The sequence below is a fragment of the Prenolepis imparis genome, unplaced genomic scaffold (assembly GCF_030444845.1).
Source record: "Prenolepis imparis isolate NDT839.2.m4 unplaced genomic scaffold, iyPreImpa1.0 SCAF_10, whole genome shotgun sequence".
Lineage (NCBI taxonomy): Eukaryota > Metazoa > Arthropoda > Insecta > Hymenoptera > Formicidae > Prenolepis > Prenolepis imparis.
The window spans coordinates 13,735,642-13,757,616 of record NW_028141168.1 but is presented as its reverse complement, the minus strand read 5'-3'; the positions used below and the strand labels follow the sequence as shown (position 1 = coordinate 13,757,616).

Genomic DNA, 21,975 nt, shown 5'->3' with positions numbered 1-21,975 from the left:
GTCAATTCGCGCAGGCATGTGGTTCATGCAGAAGTGGAAGAAGTCCGGATCGCTGCTGCAACTGGCCATGAAGGATTCGTCGGACGTGAGACGCTCCTTCATGTTCCGTTTGAGCCAGAAGAGCAATCTACAAAAGTTCAAACACGTTTTGCTGTGCGGCAGCGCCCAGGATCGATACGTCCCCCTGCATTCCGCTCGAATCGAGCTCTGCAAGGCTGCAGTTCGAGATCCAACGGATCAAGGTATCGTACTTATTTTTTCGATTGTTATATTTTTATGCCATTCGTTTATTCGGCAGAATTAAGTATCGTTTAAGCTACAAATATATAGTGAAGAGGAGTCTATAATTTTTAAAAACTGTTTTATTAATCTTTTCTGATCGAGAAAGCAAATATATATCAATTAGAAATCAGATATATTTTTTTATTAATTATTATATATATTATATTAAATATTTATATTAAAAATTATATTAATAATATAATATATAGTATATATTATAATCCGATGTTTCCAGGTGCCGCGTATCGCGAGATGGTGCACAACATCCTGTACCCCATCATGTCAGCATCCGGTGTCAGCCTCGTTAGATACGACGTGCATCATGCTTTACCGCCGACAGCGAACGCCCTGATTGGCCGTGCCGCGCATATCGCCGTCCTCGATTCCGAGCTTTTCATCGAGAAGTTCATGCTAGTGGCGGGACTGAAGTACTTCAGATAAGGAAAGGACTGTCTAGCGCACGAAGGAAAAAAAAATCTAATTAAACTGTAGGCTTATATCGAAAAGGTACGCTTGGACACGCTGGTGCTCGCCCGTTCTCCGCGACGTCTTCGACGATCTCGTAATTAGTGTAACTTATAGATATCCGGAATCGAGAGCGTTGCTTCGTTTCTTCCTTCGTCGTTCGAGCTGCTCTCTTCCGTGGAAACGATTCGAAGCGAGGCAATCGGATCTTTTTTTACACGAAACGCGACCCGCGTCGTTGTTGAATTTTAGTATCAATCGCCGTATTAGGTTCTCATCTTGATATCGATCACGGATATCGCGGATAAACGGTCGAATTTAGATTCTCTCGCGATACGAAGAGTTCATCGAGAGTTCAGAATCGAATGTACCCGTAGCTCGCCGTGAAACGGACCTATTCCGCAGTGTGGTAGTGATGATGGTAATAGATAATAGTAGTAGCAGCGACGCTCTTCGACCAAGAGGGAAGAGGAGATCGAGAAAAAAACGTAGAAACGATGCGAGCTAATGCGAAAATTAAGTATATGTATGGGAAACTCTAACGCGTCACTAGTCGAATGATCGAATCTCCACCAATCTCGAAGAGATCGGAACGAGAATTGCGAATGAGCGCGTTTGGCGGCCTAGTAAACCGGAGCAATCACGAGAGGAAACACGGTACGATCGTCGAGCACATCGGCTTCGTCAACATCGTCGTGAGAAATGGATCGCGAAAGGAAGGAATTATTATTCATACACTTGCGACAGTCGAGAATTTAAAGTATCGTACTTTAAAGAAAAAATTAAAAGACTCTCTGGTCTTCAACCAGCGTAAGCTCTACGACGTAGAGCTCTACGCGTGTTAAGGAGAAAATAATAATAATAATAATAATAATAATATAATGATAAAAAAAAATAATAATAAAAGTAAGACAATGCAACGACACATTGTCTAGTCGCATAGGAAAGTTACGAAACGTATGTCAATTGTTATCCTCAGATAAGTGTGAGTGCTGAGTGCATTGAGTGCGGAGAGCGGATGGATGAGAGCCAAGTACGATGCGGAAAGAGAGAGAGAAAAAAATCTAAAGAAGAAAATGATTAAGCGAAAAGATAAGGATACAAAGCGAGGCAGCTGAGGATGAAGGAACGCGAAGAAGAGTGCACGATCGTGCAGAGGACGTTTATCAGTTATTAACGTCAACAAGAGGACTCGGGAGTCTCCTCTCGTCAACGACGAGTCTCTCGAGTGCAGTGAAATCGCGCCCTGAAGACGGAAGTATCCAGGGCGCGGACGCGACGATGATGCGACGGGAGTGACTAACGTTTCAGGTATATTAAATCCCTCCAATACTAGATCTCAATTGCTCAGAACAATATCTATCGATGAAAAAAAAAAATCGCGAGAAAAAAAAAGTGAGAAGAAAAAATATAGTAATCGCATATATTAATGGAGCGGCGAGAAACGCGAAGCCGTCGCGCATATAACCGTCGAGATCGTCGTCGAGTAACACGAGCGAAGAGATTCGGCTTTTGTCGATCACTTTAAAGTCTCTACACGGTGTCTCAGGATCGTTGATCTTAAAATTTTTAACGATAAATTCTTGGACCAATTTGACATAAACATCTTCTCAACCGAAATGTAAAAGAACATTGATGATGTTTTTTTATTTATTAGAGATTGAAGGTTTGGTTGGAGTCTGTGATGGAATTGAATGACGCATCATCCTTTTGATTTTATTCTTTTTATTTTTTTATTTCTAATTTATTTTTCATTATTCTCAGATATTTAATATTTTATATTGAATTGCAGCGATAAAAAAATGAATATTTTTGAAAAACTGGACTTTATAAATTCACCAAAGATTTTATCGTTAAACTTCAAGTGACAGTTTCTGATGCACTCTGTGTATCAAGCTACGCGATCGTAGCAATTCAATTGACACGAAAATGACGTCTCGTACTTTAACAGTTACGAATTTTTTTGTTTGTGAAAGAACTAAAATTCCCAAAATCAAACAGAGGGATATATGTTAGATGTTTGTATGTGAATGTGTGCGTTTAACACTTTTAACACGATATGTCGACTGTATGTCCCTATTTGTGAACGATGTAAGACGATATAAAATAAATAAATTCCATTAATCGCGAATGTACATATATCCACAATAGATTATAATTGTTATAAACAGAGTTGAAGTACGAGGCGTCTATTTTATTTCGAGTTTCAACAATTGTGGAGTGAAAAATCATGAGAGCTATCGATTCCCGAAGATTAAAAGGATTTGAGATTTTTCGTGAACTCATTAAATTGTGAATTATCTCTCTCATTTTCGTTATCTCCAAAGATCTAGTTATGGATGTACATTTTCTACTTTTACTTCATAATATACATTATAAGGTAAATTTACTTTATAACATATGTTTTACTGAGATAAAACGCGTGCACATGACAGATAGCCCTTCATAATTTTCCACTCCGCAATCTCTCGCGCTACAAATCTCTATGTAAACATACACACTGTCCCGAGCGCAAACGTGCGCGTAGAAAATAATGATTTTTACAGCGATTCCACTGTCGTAACGCATACGTTAAAACGGATCACACACGGATCATATGTCGGCTCTCAAGATATATGAGTAATATCGTAATATCGTACGTAAAAATCCGTATCACTCGTATCCGTATCACTCAATATAATCCATCTTTTACATGCGTAAAAAAAGTATGTATGTACGTCTACATATGTATCGTCATAAAACGATTACCTACGACCACCGTTAACGTGTATATTGCGATCGTATATATAAATATTATTACAAATGCGAGCTTGATAATCGTGAGATGGTGAAGAATTACATGAGCGAGTGCAAGTTTGCATCAGACTGAAAACTGTTCGTAAAAGAATGCGTAGGAAAATAATTACAAAACAATTCTGTCTACGTAGAAATTAAACTGTATTATTTTTTATTTTCCCTAAAATTCTTATCTCTTTTAATATCGCGACAAAATAGATAAATTTTGAGAATGTAGAATATTTTTTTTACTTTATAAATATTCTCGACATATTTTCAAAGTTGTAAAATAAAATGACGGCAATTTGTTATATTACTTCTCGAATAATTTTAGCAAAAAATTCGAAATTTTTTTCTCAATGCTTCTTTTCTATAGTGCAATGCAAAATTGTACTTGCTGATGCAAAGTCTTATAATATGTCGCCATCGTGAGTACTGTTTTATCGAGCCCGCCGCCAATAATTGTCTTCAATAATTCCTCCGAATTCTGAGAGTCTATTTGATAGTCGTCTATAAGAAATCGGAATCGAAGCACAAAAATCTGCGTATTGAAACATTTCTCTATCGTTTTATTTGTGTCTACGTCGCTGAGATTTTAATAGGACTATCTCGAAGTAGGCTGTTTATCTGATAAATATGTTGATTTTTTCAATAAGACGATTGTAGCGTTTAATATTTTTGTCAAGCATTGTCGAATCAGTTTCCGACACTGATCGATGAGCTCCCCCTCTTCCCCTTCCCTTCTTTTCTACTCTCGAATTGTTTTCTTTTTTATAGATTTTATATAAAAAAAAGCTCGCACCCTCTATCATATAAGATTTATTTGATGTACGAGATCTAAAAATGTGATTAAATAACCGTGCAACATTAATCACAATTCAAAGTTGGAGCAGCGTTCGTCTACGTCAGCTGGTCTCTGTCAGAAATTTATGACATTCGTGTGCGCCATCGATGAACGTCAGACGAATATGCATGTGAATGAAAAACTTATATATGTTCCGGCTATATTATGTATGTCCGTAATCAAACTTTTATTCCGCAACGACACGTTTATCAGGTAAATAGCCATCGCCGCCTGTTTTCTCAACTGCGAATAAATCTCCGCCGATGACGCATCGCGGATCAATCGCGAGAGTGAGGTCTTGTTGGTCTCTTTGTTCCTTCTATCGGTGAAAATCGTCGCAAATCATGCACAAAGAGAGGACTGCAAACGACGCAGGAAGCGGAAAAAAAAACCCGGGGATGGGTGATTCGGAGATACGCGAGAAGCCTTTCCGATTTAAATGCCCCCTCGCCAGAAACATCGATCAAAGAGGGAATTTTCATTGCTGTCCTATTGTTTGCTCAACTCAATATATTCGTCATTTTGCATTCTAATCGACTCGACGACGCGCGTTTCTCTCCTTCCCTCAAAGTCGCGCGAGTCGTTAACTTTGTAATCTCATCGTGTAAATTTAAGTTTTTAACTTACCACTTAAGGGACAATTTTCTAGGAGTATTTTATCGGAGAATCGATCCGACCGAGCATTTTCCGCGTTCCATTTTCTGGATACGTTTTAGAGAGAGAGAGACCTTCTCTTCGGATCGGACTATTTCAGGGACATGAAATCGCTATTGCAAGTGTGAATGTGTCCTTGTGTAATTTACGATTGGTGTATTTCATTCCTTTTCTCTATCTCGTGGCGCCATTCTGGCTGGTATGTACATATACATATGCGAATACACATATAGCGAGTTCTCCAATAAATTATACAACGGCCACTTCTAAAACAATTGATAAATGATTGAGGAACGCAATCTTAAAAATTCCACTTATATTGAATTGGCCCGATCTCTCATCGAATCTTCACAAAGCCTTTCTTAGGAACGAAGACATAGACGTATATAGGTTGAAAGTAAATAGATGAAAATATGAAATCGTACAGAAGAGTAGAGATCAAAATGTGAAGAATATTTGTTATACATTTTTGAAAATTATTTTGTGACATTTAGTTTAATTTTATACGAATATTTATATCTTAAAATTTGTTTTCTAATAATACAAAAATTCGAAATATATATATAAACGCAATCATATAATTTAAACGTTTAAATTTCCCTGAAGTAAGTTAAACTCGCATCAAAAATTTCTACATTATCTTTTATAAATAAATAAATGTGATTTTTACAAATCCGGCCAATAGAGCCAAGCACGAAAATTAATTCTAATCTTTTAGGTACTGTATCTCTTGGTTTGAGATTACAAAGTACCCTCAATTAATTTCGTGCTTGGCTCTATTGGCCGGATTTGTAAAAATCACATTTATTTATTTATTAAATACTGAGAGCCGTTAAAAATAAAAATATTTCTTAAAAATATTCTTAATTGATTATCTTTTATATTTGTAATAAAAGAAGAAATTAAAGAGTCGTTAACTGGAATGGCTGGGGGTTTCGAAACGATTCTGTAAAGTTGAGCGCCGAGGGCCTGAGAAAGTGCCAGTCCGACAGCGATTCTCTTTTTCCGCTTTGGAACGTGCGTCGAAGTATTCATCGATACTCGGAAAGGAGAACTCGCTACCGTATTCGGTTCATGTCGCGATTATCGAGCGTATCGTATAGACTAAATAGCCACACCACCACGTAATCATTCATCAAATCAATTGCGAAAGAAGAAAAAGTGTGAAAGAGAGAGAGAGAGAGAGAGAGAGAGAGAGAGAGAGAGAGAGAGAGAGAGATCGTATGGGATTTAAACAGAGGATATATCGTCGTCATTAAAGGAGAAACACCAATAAAGAAGTAACAATGTACACATTATACGTAACATATAAATACGTATAAAAAGAATGAATAAATCTACATATACATATAAATAAGAGATAGATTAATAAAAAATCTCAAGTCATTACATCATTATTATTCGCCAACACTTGTGAGAGCTTGTTTACCTTACCTACACAATCGATATTCTCTATAAAGAGAAAGAGAGAGCTTGAGTAACTTAATTCGAGATATTTATCACGGAGATGAGAGTGACAATAAAAGTAACAGCATTTGAGTAAAGAAGTTGATTTAATTCGATTAAAATAACAGAGATCATGGTAGGTATATATATCATTAATCACGAATGAAAAACGCAATACGCGTGTGTGTAAGGCTAGAAAACGTATTCATAAAAAATAACAACGTACGCTTCGGGTCACGAGTGTAATTCTCGTCACACAATTTTTCGTTACTCGAGTGGCACTAGTCGAAAGTAGATTTATAAAAAAAAATGTGGAAAAAAAATATCTCGCTTACAAAAAAATTATAGTTAAAATTCGAGAACACGCAAAATCTCTCGAAACCTCTTGACGCGTTATATAATTCACGTCAACTATCGCATAATTTCTGTATTACGGTCAATCGCGAAAGAGAGAGAGAGAGAGAGAGAGAGAGAAGAGTTAAAAAAACATTTACAAAAACTCGTTAACGCGATTCGATCTCACGAGCCTCCCTTTTATCTTTCGTCCTTTAAACTAAACCCTTGGTTTGTTTGCGTCCTGTCTCCGGCAAATTGGATTTCGTTGTACAATTTAAGAAGCTCATTTAGCCTAATTCTCGAACTATATAGCAATTAAAACGCTCGTTCTTTTCTGTCCAGGGGGAGGAATTCGTTCCCTCTTGAAATATTTTTTCCCCTACTGTTTATACACGCTCAACATTCTTTCAAGCAATTTAAACTGATTAAAGTGTCGGCTAAGGCAACGCAGAGTTTTTTTCAAATTCGCAAATGTTATATTCAGAAATAATATTCTGCATATTTTGGTTGGATAAATAATTTTTACGGTCAGTAATATTAAAAGCATTTATATTTCTGAATTTTCGCTAAAATGTTTTTTTAATGTGAGATCATTATTTTAAATGTAACATTTTCCGTAATTATGATAATTTATTATTAATTGTCTACTATTGATTATAGCGTAGAAATTGTTTAACCCATTAAATATACAGAATATCATTTTTTAATGACATTTCCAAATTTGTCCAAAATACGAGGCAATCTCGTGTCAACTGACACTTCAATTTTTAACGATGTTTAATCGGGCCTTCTCATTATCTTTTCTTTCTCGTAGAAGTTTCCGATATCATCGTCAGTGTACCGACTCGCTTATATCAATCTGTCCATTTTCTTCCGCGGAAATTATAATATTAGTCTCGGCAGAATCCTCGGCAGGTTGATCAGACTTTTCCTGATTCTTCGATGTTGCTTGCCCTAAAATAATCACATCATATTTAACTCAAGATCCCCCCCCCTCTTCGCGTAAAAATGACGAAGAGTCGCGATAAACAAGCAATTTCCGAATAAATGTTCCTCTTTGCATATTTCGAAGGCTGCATCGCGGTGCATATTTTGCTCAGATTCGCTTCCCTGCACTCGAAATATATACATATGTATTTTAACAGATGTTTCCTCTGTTTTTATGGAGAACATAACACGATAATCTCCAAATGCTTCGCAATTGGCTCTCTGTCAATGACGCTTTTACGAGGATCGCGCATAATGCAATAACGCATCTGCATCGAAAATACAGAAATGCGGAAAGGGTCGATCATGGAATGTTGGTCCACATTCGCGAGAGTATCGTAAATATGTATAAAGACGCTGAGGGGACCGTCATAGTCGAAACTTTAATCATCTCCTTTGAGGCGTTTCGCGACAAAGGCTAAGCGGGTCCAGATGCTATGCTCACCTTGACCGAGATCCCGCGCTTTGCCGAGGTAGGAATACTCTCGCGCGTTCGCCAGACCGGCTATCACACAGGCACTGAGAGCGCTTCGACTGAGATTCATGGGAGATGCATCGTACCACTCGTTATAATCCGCGTCGTAGCATTCGACGTACGCGATTGTACTCGATCCTATATATTTATTAATAACGTCGTCCATTTTTAATATCGTAAGCCGCGTTTAATTAAAAATTTATAAAATTATTCACAATTTTATATATATAAATAAAATCCCACTTTAATGATAATTTTTGTGAGCGAAAAATTAAAATAATGGTAAATAAATAATAAATAAAGTAAATTAAAATTTATTAGAGAAATATACTATTCGAAAAGGAGATGTATTTTTTTCTTTCATCGTTTGTAGGCGAGAATAATAGATGAGAATTATAAAAACAGTTTGTTTTTCGGGATACCGTTATAACCGCCAATGACGAAAATCATATCGTCGAGTATCACCGTGGCGAAATTACTGCGTGGACTAAACATTTCCGAGATCTCGTGCCATTGGTCCGAATGATTCGGGGTGTAACGCTCTCCTGAAAAATAAATATTTGTTTTTCTTCCACGTGCCATACTCTTTCCGGCGCATGTAGGAGACCAGTCATTTCAAACGCTCGCGTGGAAAATATTTAACATGCAGTCGCGCATTTACAGGTATCTGTAAATACTACAGCATACACATACACGTATATACACACCGAGCGTGCAATTTGGAGGAACGCGATATCGTTCTGTAAACGACATAGTTACAGTAGAAACGAGACTGCGTTGGCTTCCGCGAACATTTCCATACGAAACTAAATCCTGATAAACCTGCGAGAACTTCTCTTGACTAATTAATGATTAACGTGGCATTTATATTAATAGCATCTATTTTATACGTTAAATTTATACGCGAACAAAATAGCTGTGCGAAATATTTACATAATATAAAATCTCTGTATTTATGCAAATCAAAATTATTAATTATTAATTATTTATATTAACATAAAACATTGTTCTCTCTCCAATGTAATATGCGTCGAAATGCTCGAGAGATGCAATTTCAAATTATTGCAATTGTCGCAATTGCTGATAGTCGGAATTATTAGTCAGAAAACTTATCTCTCTACTATTTACTCTGGTCGCGACTGATATCAGGAGAGTAATTAAATAAGTTCTCGCATAATTTGGAGGTTGCGAGAGACGGAACTAACCGGAACTCAATCTCGCGACACCGCTGAATCCACCGAGAGCGTAGAGGCTATCGCGAAAGGCGACGAGGGAGACCCCGGATCGCGGACTGATCATCGAGTGGATGTTGGTCCACTGGTTGGTCTCGACGTCGAAGACCTCGGCCGAGTCGAGGACCTCCTGGCCGTTGAAGCCGCCGACGATGTAGATCTTGTCGTGCAGGGCGGCTGCACTCGCGTCCGATCGTTGCCGGTGCATCGGGGGTATCATCTCCCACTGGTTCCTCTGCGGCTCGTATCTCTCGCCGGAGCTCATTCTTGTGCGGCCATTGTATCCGCCGAGCGCATAAATCTTGCCGCCTAAATGCCGCCGATGCCGGAACAATGAGTGCAATGAGTTGAAGACGATGATGAAAATAACGCGAGACAAACGATCTTAGATTTGCCAAAAAATGGAATGATTTATTCAGTCAGCAATAGCGAGAAAAGCAAAGCGATATCTTTATCTCGCTATATAAATCTTTTATATGTACATCTATTTGTCTTGTTATTTATCTCCAGTTTTTAATGCAGCTTTATATTCTTTTAAAGTCTCTGCTCGTAAAAGAATTCTACCGTTGCTTTAATAATAATTTGGCTGATAATTTTCTAATTTAATTAAAAAGAGCAGGGAGAGAGGGATTGGATACACATAGTGTATTCCATTTCGAAAAAAAATTTTTATTTTTATTTTATGAGATCGAAAAACTCTTTCACCGTGTGTGCAAACGCTGACATAACATCTGGCATGATACATGCAGGCTCGTTCTCGCCATTCTTTCATTACCGGATCGAAGCATCGCACCGTGCTAAAATGCTCGTTGCCATCGAATCCACCAATCATGTAGATGAGATTGTTCAGGGCGCACAGTCCGTGATAAGTTCTCGGTGTTACATCCGTGTTCACTGATACAAACCATCTGTCAGCTCTAAAGTTGACATTTAGATAGATTACACATTCAAAATTCTCGAGGCATCGATATTTCTGCATATAAAACGACCTAAAGTATCGCGTTTTTGCGAAATTGATGTCCCTACCATTGACGTCAAAGCATTACGCCAGTATACATGCTCTCTTTAACTTTATTCTTTTTTTCTCTATAACATGCTATCTCTTAATATCCCTCAATCTTATTTTTATAATGACATCTGTTTCACTAAAATGTCAAGGCGTTTTTAACAAAATATTAAAATAAATATAGCACACAGAAATTATAAAATAATTCAAGTAAAAATTAGGATATACTTTTCAGATTAAAATTTTTCTCGAAGGAAGATATTAAAGAGAAAAATCTTGTGTCGTTATCTAATATACAATAATATTTATTTAGTTTTAGATAAAAACTCTATAATAAAAAAAATAAAGTCCAGTATACATGCGACACTATTTTTGGACCCCTTAAATTTTCATTTTTATGAAAATTACAGTTATGCAATATTAGTTTGTCGTAAAATTCGATGTACCTTGTATCGTAAGTCTCTACAAAACTGGTGGGCGAACCAGCGCTCCATCCACCGATCGCAAAGAGAATTTCGTACGGAATTCGGGGTCTCGCAAGGGGATTTTTTAGATCAATCTCCCCGCCGTTCTGCTTCGCATCTTGTTCGGTTAAATAGGCATTTATGGGAAGCAATATTTGTTGGCATGCCTTAAAAAGTTTGAACACAGAGAGAGATTTAATGTAATATTACTCAAAAACAAAAATTGCATCAAAGACAACAAATAGACCAGAGAAATATTGTCACTCATAATAAAGAAAATGTTAATTTTAATTATTACATTATATATATTTAATTATTATTTTTGTTTATTTTAAATGATTATTTTAATATTAATTTTAAACGTTAATTTTCACTGACTTTATTTAAAAAAAAATAATAATTGTATATACATATAATATTCGACTCTCTATTTCAATATACCTTCTACTTTAATATTCCTTCATCGGTAAAAAGACAGATAAATATCCGTGAAATAGTGTGTTAATCTATTTTAATGTCGTAATAAAATATTTCTTTACAAAATAAATAAATACGAGGAAATGCTCAAATCAACCTATAACATTGTTTTTGTTGACGTAAAGCGAAACAATGCGTTAAGAGTTAACAATGACGAAGGTGCTTACTTCATCGTTCTGGACGAGCTTCCAGTTGACGATGTTATTAATGAAATACTTATGACTCATGAGGCCATAACGTATACATTTCAGCAACCTCGGTAAATAAACACGTCTCTTCTCTACTCTAGTTTCGACCCACGTCTTGACGGCGTCAAACACGATCTCCTCGCTTTTAACATTGAGCTCGTCGTCGCGCAATATTGCCTCCAGTTCGTCGTAATGGAGATCCTTGAATTCTGCGCTCTCCTGCAGTATCTGCTTGAAGTGGTGACGTGTGTACTTACGGCCTTGCTTCTCGAGATCGCGGCAGAAGTAGTGGCGTGCAAATTTGAAAATACCTGTGGCCATAAAATACCTTAACATGACCACAAGTATGTAAATTACTTCAAGCACAAATATAAGGAATTTATGGATCTTGAAAATTAACATCGAAGTTTAACACAAGCGAATAATTTAAACGCAGAGAAATACAATTTTTGTACTATCGTGTATCTAAATAGCATAATCAGTTAAGTTAATAAAATAATAAAATATTTTTATTATTTTACATTTATATATTTTTATTATTGTACTATATAAAGTATATAAATGTAATTATAATAAAAAAATAATAATAGTGTTATATTGTAAAACAATTATATTTTTATATTTTATATTATATATTTTTATATCTATATTTATATTTTATATTTATATTTATATTTATTTTTATATAAGACTTGCTTATTTTATATCAAATTTACCCAAGCAATTTTCTGGTCGTAGCTCCTGTAATAAAAACTGACAGCAGAGCTGAACGATTCCGAGGACCTCAAACTGATCAGCGAGCGGCAATAGTTGCTCGACATTGTCTGCGTTTATGTTGCAGGTGCCCGTATAGGCGTAATCGAGGATCAGGCCGAAGATTTCACCGGGTACAGAACTGATGACGATTTCTGTGGTCTCGGTTTTGCCGCCTTTCAGACTATTGGTGAAAAGGGCCTTGAAGTAGGGGCTCACCGCGGATAATATGGCGCGATGAACTGGGAATACTTGATCCCCCGGGCATCTTATGATGCCGTCACACAGCTGCTGGTTAGCCCTGAAGCCGATAGACTCGTCACAATTCTGAGAACGTTGCAGGTATTTTTGTAATTAAAAATTTATAGAAATCCAGAATGGATAAACGAACAGAATATTTTATATTTGACTATTCAAAAACACGATAAAGTATTCGACTACGTGGATCAGTTAATTTTAAAATCATAGTGATATAAATCTCAACCGCATGCATCATGGCGTGAGAAACGTACATGACACATAGCTAATTTATAAACTTATTAATCTTCTTTTTAAATATAAATTTCTCCAAAAAATGCAATAACAGCTCATAAATTATTTTATAAAAAAAAGTTGCTAAAAATAGTGAATAAAACTGGTTTTCTTAGAAGTTATTGAACATCTCGCAAGCTTGTACGATTTTATCTCGAAACCTATAGCATCGTCCCAATGAGAGGGAAAGTTAATAATCCTCGCCGCGTTTTAGGAGGAGGGAAGGCAGATGATCTTGATTACGGCAGCATATGATTATGACCGACCTGAGCTCGGACCAGACGACGGGAAACTCCACGAGGGCGTAATTGGACGGTAGACACATGCATTTCCTGATTCTCGCCGACTGCTTTCGCCTGGACTGCTTGAGGAACTTGCTGAAGCCGAAAGTAGAGGCGCGTGACACTCGAGTGTGGGACGATCTCCTGTAGCTCATCCTGTTAACGTCCATCTCCTCGTGGCGGGGTCCACGTGCACCCGTTGGGTCACCACGTGTGTCCCCGAGCTTCCCACCGCCTCTTCTGCTTCGCAGCTTCCGCTCAACAGTCGGCAGCTTGCGTATTCACTCTCTTGACAGATACGATTGCGTGGAGACGCGCGGCCATGACAAACGACGGCCAAAAATTGCCCGATTTTGATCGTATGTCCCTCGATCTCTCGAAAAAATCGCATTGAACGATACTCGATGCATTTCTTTCATTAGCAAATGACCGCCAAATCTATATATTTATATAATGCAACTATACAAAATAATATTGTTTCTGAATATATGATTATATAATATTTTAATTATTATATAATATAATTATGTTTATTAAAATGTGCATACTTTTTTTATGTAGATACAATTTTACATTATCAATTAGATTTATAAGATTTACAAATTAGATGATTATTTATCGGGCAGATTCTATCAATCTCATATTTTTCATCCATTAATCTTATTGATTTGTGATAGCACGCTACTTTCGTAATTAAGTTCATGTTAATAACGAGCAAAAACTAATCAAGAGTTTCTTCTTTTTTTTTTGCAGGAACTTTTGCAAATATATCCCGTTTTCACAGGTATTTCACCGGAATTTTATCAGAATTTTGTTACGAAGCATGGAAGCTTTATCACACGTCTCGTTGCTTCAAAAAATAACTTCCCTCGTGAATAAAACGTTTCTAACCCATTTTACGTCCTATAACAGGAAATAAAAAACCAAATAATCTAAAAATGAACTTTAATCCTTGAAGTATAATAAAGGTTAAACTAAAAAGAGGAAGTATAAGCTTGGTATTTGGTTCGTAAGAAGATTTAATAAGGGATTATATCGGTATTGTTACAGGTAGAAACTTTCAAGTAGATTTTCAATGCCATTCTACAAAGAGCCTTCTTTTGTCCGCTTTATTCATTCGGTTCTGATAATGCGCCCGTTTATGAGATAAAAGCAAAAATGAAGGAACACGATGACGGAGCAGGAAAGCAAAGGCATCTGGTCTTCTGGGGTAAACCGGATGTCTCTAATCTATCGATTACGAAGAGTAACATTCTGTTCTAGCTAGATGGATATAGAATTTCCAAAAAATTTTCGAGAATTTCTTGTGTTTTTTATATTACACGCAAATATTACTTTTAAAATATGTTAAAATATATTAAAAGCAAAAATAATTCAAAATATTAATTGTTTATCTATACTAAATTGTTTATTTATTAATTAATTTTGTAGTATTATTAATTTTAAATGTGAATTTAATTTTTAATTCACAAAAATAATAAAGATTTTCAGAAGATTTTATTTAGCTCCATACGCCGTAAAATATTTTATATATTTTTCGAAAAATAATTTTTTCGTTCGCATCATTTTTTCTGAACCTACCTTTCAAAACTCCTTTAAATTGAATCAATAATACAAGCATTCGGAGAACTGGCAAGCAATGCTTGCTTTCTTATCCCTCGTATTACCATGAAACCCTTTATCCGCTCAAAGCGGACACGCGCGGATGAAACGACTTACATATTGAAGGGGATTTCGTCTCAGAGCTTCAAAAAATATGCATATATACCAGTGGTCTAATTAACGTTTAGAGAATCTTCCAGCTTCCACAAGCTTAAAAGTTGCTCTCTCTCTTTCTTTCTTTCTCTCTCTTTTTTTCTTTCCGTTTTGCAACTTTCTTTCGTTTACCCTTCACTTAAAATTAAAACAACGTCGATCTCAATTATTTCGCGCTTTATATCTCCCATCTCCCTCGTAAGCTTAAAAGTAGTGCGACACGACATTTGCATGTTATAAAAAATTTAACGTAGCGTAAAATTATTTCCGACAATTTGTCACCGCAAATAATATATAGATAACGAGTTTTATATCATTCTTTCTCTTTCATTCCTGCGCTCTTTTTTCCTTCTTCTATCGTTCTTTCTTTCTTATTGTTAGAGGGATTTTATTTTCTTTTCTTTCTTTCATTCTTTTTTTTCCTTCTTTTTCTCTTTTCTCTACAGTCCTAGATACCTCTTGACACGAAAAACTTAACTCGTTACTGGCGTATGATTTTGGAAATTTTACTCTAAAGATCCACTGTACACACACATACGAATGTTTACGTAAGCAAATTTACTCGATCTATATACGGAAGGTACATCAATTCCGTTGATATGATAATTCATTCGCGTGTATAGAGCCAAGAAATTAGCGAAATGTCGTGTGGAGTATGATTACTTTGTAACTGTGAGATATTTCGCGAGCTTAATTCGTCCGACAAGTTTATACGTGGAAATGCAAACTCCAATATATAAGATACAGCTCACGTATTTCTTGCGTTTTTAATTGCTCTTGTCTCTTGACAGATCTTTATCTAAATTTTGATATGAAAATTGAATAAAAAATTAACCGGCAAGATTAATAATGATTATTATTCTATGTACAATAAACAGTCATAAATGTCGTTTATCTTGACATCTGCACAACGCGCAATTATATGTAAAAGTTTCTAATATATCCCTCTTTACCGAGCTCTGAAGATATACGTATGCAAATTCTTGCGTGGACATCCTGGCAGGGGGAATTGCATTACGCATATACAACCATAATCTACCATGCGCATATGCATGTTCACGACTGAGCATGACGTTATTGAATATTACGCTTTTGCTTGTGGTATAATCGTAGGAAAAAGGAGATATAACGCTGCACTATAATGATCAGTTGTAAACCCGATATATAAACTGCGCATAAATACTACGTATTCTGTGTGAAAAGTGTAAAAGTCAGATATAAAATCTCGATCCTTTTAAAACGAAATCCTCTTTTTCAAAGTTTATATTTTCTAAAACATGAATAGATCATTTTGCTCTTGTAATTGAAGAATAAAAATGTCGAATTTATCAATATTTAAATATAAATCAGAGCGCTAGAAAGGAGTTAAATATTAAGGTAGCCGGTGGCAAAAAATACAGAGTCATTCCAAGAGATATATTCTTCGGGATATAACGACTAGTCGACGACGCGATTCGAAATCTCGCACAATAGACACAGATGTAGAACACATAGTAACGACCTTGACCCGGGTGACCGAAATTTCGAACATGGTGAACGCGCAAAAAACTCTCGTTGGCGTATATATGGCAAGCAGGCAACTATGACAATCGTCCTCCGGAAAAATATATACTCCACGAAGTATCGACGTATTCCGAAAACCGCCGAAACTTCAAAATCGCGTGTTTACTCTCGCGAGAAGATGGAAACGAGAGTGGTGGTATCACTAGGTTAATTAAAAAAAAAAAAAAAATTACTTATTTCGCACGTCGACGGTATAGAATTGTCGCGAATTGTTTTTTTAGATCGGATGAAATATTATTACCTAACAACGACGTTAAAAATTAATTCGGGAAACAATTGAAATTATTATTGATTTTTTAAAAGAATTTAATTTCATTGAAGATATTTTTATATACTGTCAATTAATATTTTACGTCGTTGGCGAGTCAACAATTTCGCATAGAGACGACAATCAGTTGAAAGTCTTGATAATTTGTTTTAAGAACTAAATCTCGTAAAAGTCTCACCCTGTTTTCTTTTCCTGGACACGTTCTAATTCGCACGTTCGACTTGGATTCAATCCGATCATCAGATTCTTTCAATTTCAATTCGCGAAATGCTTCGGTATAGATGAGAGAAATACAGAGTAAGGGGTGGCTAGCGAGAGAACGGACGAGGGAGATAAGAAGAGGAGAAAAGCCGTATTAAATCCATCTTTGTACATACCATGTTCGTAGACCCGAAAAATTTGTCACGCTAAACTAAGATAAATCGTCCGAGACTTTTCGCTCGGAAAAACGTCGCATTCTTACCCAGTCATGCCACTTAAGCTTTGAACTTGTCGTTTATATTTCAACGGGTTTATATTGCGAGACGATGATTTAATAAGAGTACTTTCATTTGTGTAGCGAGAACAATCAACGTTTTATTTTACAGTGACGCCGATAAAATTGCGCTTAACGAGGGTGAGTTTGTATTACACTAGCGTATCAAAAGAGTAGTAATAAATTAACTTGCGTATTTTAACGCAAATAATGCTTGTCGCAGAGTTGACACCTTAAAATATATGATCCCGTTTATAACCACATTACGTGCGGTTCATATAATGCGGTTTGCGCGACTCACGATTTATTAATATCAAGATTCAATATAAAACGAACGAATAAAATAAACTGAAAAAAATAAATAAATATTCCAGACAATGGACTTTTATAGAAAATAGCAAAAAAAAAAAAAAAAAAAAAAAAGAAATCTCTCTCACAGAGGTGTGAAAATTATTCCATTAAAATAAAAAAAATTAATTTCTTTAATTTTTTTATAAATTATATTTTTAAAAATCATATTATTTTATTATAAATTATTTATATTATACTTTCTAAATTAATAAAAAGTGTTATTTTGCACAATAGTAAGATTTTGTTAATATTTTTATCAAAAGTGGAAATTTATATCACAGTTTTTAACTGAAAAAAAATATTAAAACACTGCCGTAGTCAAGCAATAGTGCAGACATGAATCCAATTGAGAATTTATAGAAATTAATTTAAAAAGACTGAAAAAAATTAATGTAATAAAGGTGCAACTGATAGAGTCGTTGATCAAATTTTTTTTATCGTGATAAAGAAATTAGAAACTAATGTAAAATTTTTGTTAAAAATATGCCAAGACAAAACATTCATAAAGAGTAAAAGGCATGCATATAAGTATTAATTTATTATTAATTTATTAAGAAAAATTATATTATAAGCAAACAAATATTTAATTTAAAAAGAAATTATAAATGATAATCTAATAATTTCACATTTCCGTATATATATCTAAATCATTTATCCAGAAATCATAGAGAGCCATCGAAAAATGTTTTAAACCTTTAAATAAATAATTTTCTTTATATATTTTACTTTGCGCAAAATCAAAAATATGGCAAAAAAAAACATACAGGACCAAAAAAATTAATTTTAACTTTCGAAATGACAGAGTTTGTGAGTGACAGTAGTATATTAAATTTTGGATATAAGCTAAAATGAAAATTCTTTATAGAAGAGCGAGGCACGCATCTTTCAAATCTTGAAAATTGCTTTGGGCGCGATTTACTTAAATGTATCACTCGCGGGGGCTTTAAAGCCCGCTTCTTGAGATATATTACGCGCATCATCGGAGCCCGCACACATTTTGTTTCATACGGTCGCAGTCGATGGCACCCAATCAGATTGTTAGATTCAATTCCAATTCGTCGGATACCTCCCGTAAATGGAGGAACCACAAACGGAGGATAGGAAGAGAAAAGTAGCAACGTGGAGATGCTTAATTTACTTTTTGGCCGTCTACGCCGAAAGGAACAGTCGCCTCTTTAAGTATGTTGTTTTATCTACCAAAGCTATCAATTATTATATATTATCGCGACACTTATGTAAGTCGAGAGAACGGAAGATAATAATTTTATTTTAATATTTAGATCAATTTTGACAAATTATATCTCGATTAAAAATTAATAATTTGCGACACGTTGGCAGAGAAGACACCCGGTGAAGTTTACGATAGAGTTACAACAAATACTAGAATACTAAAGTAGCTCGAAAATGTGCTGCCCTTTTAATTTGCGGACATTAACTAGTTTGAGTTAGTATAGCTTAGCGAAGGTACTCCATACTTTTGGCCCCAAGATTGTTCATAACTTTACTTTGGTAAACTCTACCACAAAATCCACAATCTCTCTTCCCTCGCCAAATTTACTCTCATCGTATAATCTAGGTTATTCATAAAAAGAGTTACCATCTCAATTCTTTCAACATTTTTCATGCTTATGTTAACAGTTGGAGTTTCCAACATGTATTGATTTCATATGTTCGAGGGCCGATTTATTGGATTTGGAACTTTCGTTTCAATCTACAGAAAATTCAGAACTTATATATCGCGGATAAAAATATAAATAAAAAAAAGATCTCTCCCTTTTTCCCCATTTTCCTCGATTCTTATATATTATAAAATCAATAAAATTAGACTAGTATACATTCAATTTTCACGCATGCAATAAAATATTCTCAATGTCTTTTCATTAAAATTCTAGATCTAAAGTCATTCATCACTTTAATAATTAATTAGTTAATTTTCCATCAATTTAAATTTTAACTTTAATTACCTTTAATTAACTTAATACAAACTTTTTTAACTTTAATACCTTTAATTAACTTAATACAAACTTTTTACTTAAAATTTTTTCTGAATTAAAGGTAGATTAAATATTAAGCATTAAAAATTTTTATTAAATTTCTTAAAGAAAATTATTAAAGGAAACAAATTGATAAAAATGACAAAAAAGACCACAAAATAATGAATGCGGACACAAAGAAGAGATATTAATATAATATTACATACTATGTAATAAGATTTACAATATATTTTTTATTAGTCTTTCTTATTTTAGCATTTTATTATATATTAGAATGAAACGCGCGAGATAGCATAGAGATATTCGAGACAGTAAGATGTGACTTTAACCATTTATAGAAACATACAAAGCTTGTAGTATGGTCGCGTGATGGTCCATATAATGCGAGTTTATATCACTGGAATGAACGCAAAGGATCGAAAGATAAACGGGTACAAACCGTAAAACATCTAATTTTATAGGTCAGAAACACGCATATACGAATATATTTCACGTTCCTACGTCTCTCCTCTGTATCAAATCGAATAATCTACATATCCCATAAGTAAAAAACATGATAGAAAATTTTTATCCATCTCATGGATATATCTCGCAGGATACAATTGAGTACAATTGAAGACCTACAAGCTACCGTATGAGGGTCCACTCGACCACAGCCTCTCGAAGAGGCACACGCTGACCGCACCGAGATGCGTGTCCCATTTCGACGGCAGCCAATCAAACCGCAGTCGGGTTTCAATTCCGATCCGCGAAATGTCCTAGTGAATGAGGAGAACACGAACGAGAGAGAGGGAGAGAGAGAGAATTCGGATGTAGGACGACGAAACCAGGGGAAAAGTCTGCGGCGATGAGGAGCCCCTCTCTCTCCTTCCTCTCACCCTCTCACACTCTGTCTCTCTCTTTGAGCGCAAGGGGTAGGTAGGTAGGGATGATCTGGCCTACCCTCTGGTGCTGCTGACGCGCGCGCTGGTGCTTTCGGCTTCCCCGGGACGGACCCGCTGCCGCTCTCTTCTCTTCGTCGTCGCGATAGCGAGCGCGGCGGCGTCGCGCGTCTCGCCTAGAGTAGGAGTGAGCTGGCCAGAGCTTTGCCGCTGCTCGGAGAGAGCTTTCGCAGTCAGTTCGATACCGAGCGCCGAAGCGTTCGGTACGCTCCGACACGCGCGCGTACCCTTCATCCGTCATCGTCGCCGTTCTCCGTTTTATCGTCGGCGTGTGCCAGCTTCGCGCGCGCCAACGGGGGAAACCCCCGGCGTCCGGAGGGTGAACCGGCGAGGGTGGACTGGCTAGGACGAGGAGGACGACGTTGCCAGGGACAATCGCCTGCGACACGCGGTAAAAAAAAAAACGAAACGTCAGACATGTGCGCTACGCGGGGTTGGGAAAGCCGTCTGATATAGCCGATTCTCTTCGCCTCGTATAAGATTGCGAAAAATTATCGATCGAGAGCTATCTGATTCTTCCTCTCTTTCGCGAGATTAATCACTTTGTTATTGTCGGACCGGTGCCGGGACGATATACCTCGAGCCATGTGTACCATTTGAGAGGCTTCCTCTCTGTCAGCTGGTGAACGAGCCTTTGAACTCCCGGGCCTTTGAGATCGCGCGAGGGGACGGTGTCTCCTCTTCGATTGGTCCTCTCTCGTATACATATATCTGGAGGGTACGATGGCATCGAGAGAAGACGTGACTTAAATGTCATTGTCGCCGATCGTGTCCCGTGAGTATACTCAACCACGCACGTTTACATCGCGTGTACGGCTACTGAAAGCTGCTTTTCCCTCTTCGTGGTTAGACCCTGGTCTGCGTTAGTCTCGGCGATTACAAGTACCGAACATTTACGGGATCACAACTTTAAGTCAACTTTCCCCGAGAAAATATGACTTACTATCCCGTACTATATGCACGTGGAAATTCTTTTTGAGGGATACCATAGCGATAAACAATTTCCTGACAGCAGCCAAAAGTAGGACCGACGAATATTCTCGTCGCTGTCCCCCACCCCCGGAATTAATCCAAAGATTCCCCCGATGAAAACATTGCTTCTCCGCGATGAAATCGCGAGGAGGAAAGGTTTAATTTCTTAATCGAAACGCGCGCGATGATAAAAGAGCGATTTATTTAATTGCTCGGGTGAGAAACGCGGACTTATTCGCGGGGAATGGACAATTTCGGGAGGGAACGGGGTGGAATGCGTATAGCGGATAATATGCCACACACGCCGCGCGTAGAATATGCGCGGTCTCTCCTCCGGTTACGTTATACGATAAATGGCGGGACGGTTCATAGCGAGCGGGTATATCCCACGCACTTCGCATATCGACCCTCTTCGCGTCTCTCGACCCATTAATTAAGCGGCTAAGCGATGTGATTTCGG

General features: G+C 36.5%; 3 protein-coding genes across 9 annotated transcripts in view; 2 read left to right on the top strand and 1 right to left on the bottom strand.

Annotated features, from left to right (window-relative positions):
• The window catches only part of LOC145941366 (protein FAM135A), a 29,746-nt gene extending 25,551 nt beyond the window's left edge, over positions 1 to 4,195 (top strand). For all 5 annotated transcript variants that reach the window (XM_083047488.1, XM_083047490.1, XM_083047487.1 and 2 more), the window contains 2 exons: positions 15 to 242; positions 518 to 4,195. In XM_083047488.1, the coding sequence (XP_082903614.1) occupies positions 15 to 242; positions 518 to 723 (434 nt within the window). In that variant the 3' untranslated portion in view covers positions 724 to 4,195. The remainder of the gene's footprint in view (positions 1 to 14; positions 243 to 517) is intronic.
• A 3,415-nt stretch (positions 4,196 to 7,610) lies between these two features.
• Positions 7,611 to 13,366, bottom strand: LOC145941935 (kelch-like protein 10). Its single transcript, XM_083048364.1, has 9 exons — positions 13,182 to 13,366; positions 12,348 to 12,685; positions 11,611 to 11,942; positions 10,949 to 11,133; positions 10,202 to 10,413; positions 9,470 to 9,805; positions 8,687 to 8,809; positions 8,235 to 8,402; positions 7,611 to 7,756 (listed from the first exon to the last, which is right to left on the bottom strand). The coding sequence occupies exons 1-9, from the start codon at positions 13,364 to 13,366 to the stop codon at positions 7,635 to 7,637; spliced, it is 2,001 nt and encodes a 666-aa protein (XP_082904490.1). The 3' UTR covers positions 7,611 to 7,634.
• A 7,330-nt stretch (positions 13,367 to 20,696) lies between these two features.
• LOC145941311 (retinal guanylyl cyclase 2) overlaps positions 20,697 to 21,975 on the top strand; it is a 49,723-nt gene continuing 48,444 nt past the window's right edge. Inside the window, exon 1 of one of the 3 annotated variants that reach the window (XM_083047372.1) lies at positions 20,697 to 21,318. The gene's annotated coding sequence lies outside the window, so the exon portion shown is untranslated. The remainder of the gene's footprint in view (positions 21,319 to 21,975) is intronic. The other 2 variants (XM_083047369.1, XM_083047368.1) reach the window with 2 other exon arrangements.

Excerpts from the sequence above, each read along its gene's own strand:
- LOC145941935 (XM_083048364.1), bottom strand. The coding sequence starts at position 13,366 with ATGGACGTTAACAGGATGAGCTACAGGAGATCGTCCCACACTCGAGTG. Across the intron at positions 9,806-10,201 it reads TGTCAGCGTTTGCACACACG|GCGGCAAGATTTATGCGCTC; the intron begins GTGAAAGAGTTT and ends GGCGGCATTTAG. Across the intron at positions 8,810-9,469 it reads TGTCGCGAGATTGAGTTCCG|GAGAGCGTTACACCCCGAAT; the intron begins GTTAGTTCCGTC and ends TTTATTTTTCAG.